Source organism: Ischnura elegans, chromosome 6 (genome assembly GCF_921293095.1).
Source record: "Ischnura elegans chromosome 6, ioIscEleg1.1, whole genome shotgun sequence".
NCBI lineage: Eukaryota > Metazoa > Arthropoda > Insecta > Odonata > Coenagrionidae > Ischnura > Ischnura elegans.
In genome coordinates, this window is record NC_060251.1 from 100,310,625 (window position 1) to 100,317,290 (window position 6,666).

The following is a 6,666-nucleotide window of genomic DNA, read 5'->3' on the forward strand; positions in this document are numbered from 1 at the left end:
TCAGGAAAGTGAAGAGTAATGGCCAAAGTGGAAGAATATAAATATAAGAAACCACTTTTTTCTGATAAAACAATGCATCGATTTGAAGCACTTATATAATTGTGACTAGTTATCTGTTTCATGGAAAATGAATGAAGCAACAAAATCAAAATAATGAAATAGAAGAGCAGGGCATGGAAAAAAATTGTCAACTATATTGTACTACTGGCTAAATCACCCTATCGTTATAAAATCCAAAGATTCAAGAATGATGAAATGGAATTTTTCCATATTAAAATTAATACTTGCAATTTTACATTATCATAAATTTTTTTACACTCTAGGTTTCAATGCTACTACATCATCTTTATCAAATATACAAATAAATTCACAGGTAAGGAAAGAAAGGGATAGGAACATGTAATAGAAAAAGGATGAGGACAATGGTGCTGTGGTCGATGGAAAAAGCCAGAAATCAGACAAATATATTTTCATATCATGTTATATGTTGTTGCTGTTATATGATGCAGTCATATCATGATATCAAATAAATTTTACAGTTGTGGAAAATTACAAATATTTTTTTTCAACACCCTATCATTCCCCGACTGCTTCCCCAGCTCCATCGACTTCTACCCTCTCACACTTAGGGTACGATTTCACCACTCTTGGCATAAACATTAGTAGGGGCTATGATAACCTCACATGTGATTTAACTAGCCGCTTAATCATAATGTCAAACCTTTGAAATCAGTTGAGATTAGATACAATGTGGAAAATTAACAAGACATCCAAAGTGAACACTAATACAATGGCAATGTATTATAATGCCATGAACACTAACACTTGTTTAATTAATGTCCTAATACGTCAAAATTTCTCTCATAAGACGAAGCTCATTAAAATGGATTATGAAATTCACATGCCTCCCTTGAATAACAGTAGAACTTCTTAGAGGTGAAACTCCATAAGCCAATAGTGTTCCTACAAATATGTGCTAGCTACTATGATCATAGAGTGCAGTTTTTTTCTTAACCATTTCAATGATTCCCAGGATGATATAGGGGTAACATTACTATAAAAGTACCTTATCCTTAAAGCTGGAAGATTCCAGAAATAAATTTTACAGCAATCCCAATGTAAGATACTAAACCGTTACATCACTCATCATCTTACTGCAGTCATGAGAAATAAATGGTGAAGGAGAATTGAAGTTAGTTTATTCTCAACAAATACTCATCTGCAAAAAGCTGAGTACAGGCTCATTCACCATTGCTTATTTTGGCACACATAACAAAATAAATAGACCACTTTTTTCCTCGATTTCAGGACATCACCTAGTTCAAGAGTCATTCAAAATGAATATTGTGAAAACTTATCTTTACCCACACATATATCAAACTACCAGTATGAATATACTTCATATTTGAAAAATTGGGTTGCAATCACAGCATCTACAGATTTTACCTTCCCAATTAGGGTTACCACCATTGTTTGCCATGAATTCCTCCACTATAACCCAATTCCCAAGTAAGAGCCACTTTTAAGTTTTCACCACTTGGAATGCATTCCCAAAAATATGAAGCTCTTAACACTCAAACAGTTTATGAAGTATTTACTCAAAAAAAAACCTTTCGAACTAAATCCTACAACAATCACCGAATAAAAGTAGCAGCTAAAACCCCTGTTGACCGTCATTAACACCAATATATTAAGGTGCGTCCATCATGACAACTGCCTCAACAGTAACCTTTTTGAATGGACATTGACACACAACTTGTCATCAGGCAGAAATTCAAGAGAAAGCATTATTGCCAAAATTAAACCAAACGGCCAAAAAACTTCAATAAGAAAAGGGAAATAGGCAGATTTCTTTAGTAACAGAACACAAGCGATAAATAACTAAGTAATCAATATAGTATAAAAGGGAATCAAGTACTTTTCTGATGATGTAATAAAAAATATAAGTGTTTATTAAACAAAGGTAAAGTACAAAATCATTCATGCAACCCTATGCTTAGGTAGCACACGCTTCTTTCGAGCACATATCATATTCTGGCAAAACATAAGACAAACCGTCATTTTAGCGCAACAGAAAAAGTCCTCCGTTTACACCACACAAAAAGCTGAAGTTGCATTGACAAACCTAGTCACTGGAACTTGATCACCAGAGAAAACACACAACTTCAACGCCAGTAAAAACCTTATAAAAATAAATAATATGGCACATGTAAAAAACAATGCTTTATAAAAAAAGTCAGTCGTTAGGCTGCGCCTACAGTATTTCTCATACACAAGATATAGTGCTTCCCACAGCATATCAAGACATCTGCCTCTTATATAAGTAAGTTTAGCAATTTTTCTGCAAATACTTTCTCATCAAACCAAGGACTTCAGCCTTGAAGTCATACTGATCACTAACGCTCATGGAGCTCAGGTCACTCACAAGTGACTCTAAAAACATTCTGTTAGCGTTCACGTTCCTTTGCCCTCCACAAAATTTGTCCAAACCATTTGATAATTCCAATGAAGGGCTTGAGGTAGTCGAAACAACATCCCTACTAACATTAGCATAAGAACTTTCTGCAGGGCGCTGACTGATATTCGGCAGACTTGCGACGCCAATTGCATGAGACACATGGCTCACTTCAAGTGTAAGATTTGGCATAGCTTTACTCAGTTCTTTCACGGTGTCAGTCTTGTCAGCAACTCCTCCATTAGTCTGCACCACATCACCGGAGGAATTTGCAACAGATGTTTCCACCTTAATCTCATCCCTAAATATAAACAATCATCGTGATAGCAACAATAAACATTGACTCTGCGAGTAACAGACACATGTACTGCAATAATACGGACTCACCCTTTCTTAATCGCGTCAGGATCAATGAAACTCATGTGCTCCTGCCATTTCCAATTCTCTCCATCAGCCGAATCCTCCGTGTCCTCTTTAAATTTGTAGTATTTTAAACACATGCCGGTCCATTTGCGGCGACAGTCTCTGGCTGTTTGAAAAAATAACCGTATTATTGAAGGGGACGAATTATGAATTGCGAACATGCTCCTGCCTGACCATCGGCTGCCTGCAAGAACATGTTCCTAAATAACAATAACAAGTTCATTAATATTTATACAAAGTGAGCCTTATTGTATGTTTCAATTTAGCATGAGTGTATAACATGACATGAGTAATAGCAGCCAAGAAATGACTTACATGAAGTGCCTAATTTCTTACTAGTAGTTTCCCAAAACTTGGTTTTCAAGTCCTTATTTTCATAATCTGTTGAGGATTTGTCATAGATAGGGGGTAGTTTCTTCACGAGAGATATGAGGTCGATTATTTGTGAGTCGGTCCACTGCAAAACCATCTTATAGAATCAACTTTGAAACTTGATCAGACGAAAACGTAGGTAGTCCTAAGAGCAGTAGGTAGTCCTAAGAGCACAAAGATGACAGAACGGACTATGGAAGTATATAAAATCAGGGCGCCAATGAAGGCGTTGTAAATCGACGCGTATGCGACCGAGTGCAAGAAGAAAGTATGGTAAGAAATCAATAGTTTACCTTGTAATTTGAGATACAGCAATACCCTCAAATTCGCGCTAAGTATTCTCGAAAAACAGGTCCACATGTGAACAAACCGGATATGGTGGTGTGAGTGACACTTTATGCTATTTCAGCACCAACTTCGGCAACGGCTTTAGAATTATGCTTTCAATAAAAAATTATTAATAAAAAATAAAAATATTTCAAATAATTTAAATGTCAGAAGGATTGGAATACTAATTACGACAAAATACAGGCTCATTGTTTCTGAAGGTCGCTTGACTAACAAATGACGAGCGTTTATCAGCACGTCGCTGAAGGCGCGTACTTTAAAAACTTCTGTGGTCAATATTCATGGGTTTATTTGATTTCACTCTATTAGAATGAATTTTTAACCCAAAGTTATTGCAACGATGATAGATAAATTCAAAAACCTAGACTAAAAATTTTCAGCAGCAAAATAAGCTCAACTACTGAATATATTGATGTGCCCACGATAAATATGTTTCTTTGGAATATTAAATAGGGATTGGACTCACAAGAGTATTTAAGAGGGGGCACGTGGGCACGTTCCCCTTCCAGACGCTCAAAAGATAGACGATATTTTTAATCCAAATACTGATGAATTTAATATTTTAATATAAAATTTATGAATACTTACATATTAATAACTTTGAGATTAAAATTGAGAGTTGCCGGCTTCGGTGGCGGCGGGGTAACGTCCTCGCCTGCCTTAAAAGAGATCGCGGGTTCGAATCCCGCATGCATAGGTTTCCACTGTCCAGGGCTTGGTTGTTCGTGTACGTTTAATTTTTAAAGTTGTTGAATACCCCGATGTAAAATGGCCAATATGAGCTGTATTCGGTGGTTTGTAAATAAATAAATATTTCGTGGAGTATTTGTTGCATATAGTTTATTATCCCAAATATGAGAATACCATTTACCTGTCAGATCCTGGTGCCCCCTCAGAAACAAATCCTGGATCCGCCCTTAATCGGAATGTATTGTCAATGGATTTGAATAAAAATCATGATAATATATACTATTAAGATTATACAATTAATTTTTTTTCTTAATTTAAATTTAACATATAGAGCTCATCAATCATACCGCGGATAATGCAATAATAGCAACAAATGAGTCAGGAGTTAGGATTTGTAATTCCTTTGGATGATTTAGATAAAAATATACCGCGTGCGGTGCAAACATTTTTATGTAATCTCAAATCATTTCGGAGTCAAATATTTAACTTTTAAGACAACGTGAAAGCATAATTGTTACTTCCCCTAAATTTTAATATGTGGTAGTGACTACAGATTGGGGATGTAATATAAAGATTATCATTCTATCGCTGAGATATATTGAAAACAACAGTAAAGTGCGCTGTTGAAACCCCAAAGACGTCCATGGACGGAGGTCATTCACTGGGCTGGGGATGAAATTTTCGTTCTTCACGGTAGCAAACGCGAAAAGATAGGTTGATATCTAACACAGTAGTCAGTCACGTAATTACGAAATAAGCTCACAATAAAGACAGCGGTAGAGTGATGTTATGCGTCATATACCCAGCTCACTGAGGGATCCTGCATGGTTATTTGCAAGTTTCCATTGACGCCACAGATTCAAAGACAGCACAGTATTCCGAGGCAGTCAAGTCCTCACAGTGAACTGACGAACTTTTCCAACGACCTGTTCTACTCATTCAACAAAATAATCGGTTGACACTCGCATCATTCACTGACCTCCTGCATAGTAAACGTCTGAACCAGTGGCGCATTTTAGGGGGCAGCAGGGTCATATCATCCCCAACGACGGTAATGGATACAAATATTCAAGGTGAATGGCGAGGCCACCGAAAAAAAAAACTTGGAAAACATTTTCAGCGTGGAAACATGGAGAGCAAACTCTCGAATATCTCGCATCAACTCGCTCCGCTTCGCAATTAAGAAAAAAAATTCAAGCATCGGATAAACGGAAAGGGAGTTCGGGGAGATGAGGCGGAAAATAATCGTTGCCTTGGGCGACGCAGATTCCTACCTTTCAATTGTTTTTTTTTTTTGCAGAACCCACCGGAGCGCATCGTTTTCCGAGGCGCGCGACGAAAAGAATTTTTAAAAAAGTAAGGAAAAAGTGAGGGGATTACTGCGCAGCAAACAATTAACAACGAAAGATCCGATGCTATCGCTGCAGCCACCTTTTGTGAGACGTCATCTAAGTTGCAAACGAGAGTGACTAGACCTAGAACGGAATCCTAGGGAAACTCTTGTGAGGGGGCTGCCTGTCTAGAAAAAAACGAAGGAATAGAAAAAACAAAATAGATAACTTGTGGTTCCGCCGTAGGAAGAGACGGGTATTCTAGAATGTGCTACAGAGCAGCATATGTGTGGTCGACTGTAAATCGTAGCTGTGCTCCCACCGTGGAGACGCTTGGAATTTAAGTAGGTAACTACCTCCCCGAGTGGCAACTCACCACCAAAGGCAGTGCAGTAACTAGGGGGAGTTCCAGGGGGTTCGGAATCCTTCCCCCCCACCCCCCGAACTATTAAGACTTATCTCCAATTAAAAGTGACGAAGTAATCGACGAAATGGTCAGAAGTGGAAATACTAGGAGATTAGTGCTGTAATTAAGAACATTATTTTGCTAATTATTCATTACGTAATGTTAAAATGTTAAAAATATATTTTAACTCAAGGTCTATACTGTTGTTTGTCTAACATTAAACATATATTTGAAAGAGTTTAAAGCTCCTGACACACTGCAACAATAAATTTATGTAAATATGGCTAAAACGCAAAGGCTTTCATCATGATAGAGAATAAAGTACTGAAAAATCTTGAATTTATAAAAGATTTCTCAGAAGAATTCACTTTTTTCGACCATGAAATATGTTAAAATTAGTCTAAAACCCTCTAATTTTTACCCTGTTTTTCAAAACATTTCCCCCGAGCCCCCATGGTTTTGGACCCCGCCGTTACGCCACAGATGGTTCGACGTTCAACGTTCAAGGTTGAAAATGACATACCTAATATGTTGAGAACATAGCCGTTAGTGTGAAAATTGCAATTTAATATAGAAGAATTTATACTGACGATGATTATATAAATTTCTCATTATAGGCTATCAATTTATTTTTATGATTT

The 6,666-nt window shown here is 36.9% G+C and overlaps 1 protein-coding gene across 2 annotated transcripts; it reads right to left on the reverse strand.

Moving 5' to 3' along the window:
• Positions 1-1,931: 1,931 nt before the first annotated feature.
• Positions 1,932-3,652, reverse strand: LOC124161253. 2 transcript variants are annotated; one of them, XM_046537535.1, is made up of 4 exons: positions 3,544-3,652; positions 3,194-3,414; positions 2,843-2,984; positions 1,932-2,756 (listed from the first exon to the last, which is right to left on the reverse strand). In XM_046537535.1, exons 2-4 carry the CDS (start codon positions 3,345-3,347, stop codon positions 2,330-2,332), a joined length of 723 nt encoding a protein of 240 aa, XP_046393491.1. In that variant the 5' UTR covers positions 3,348-3,414; positions 3,544-3,652; the 3' UTR covers positions 1,932-2,329. The 2 variants fall into 2 exon arrangements, with proteins under 2 accessions (XP_046393491.1, XP_046393490.1); XM_046537534.1 differs by having other exon boundaries at positions 3,194-3,395; positions 3,544-3,651.
• Between the last annotated feature and the right edge of the window lie 3,014 nt (positions 3,653-6,666).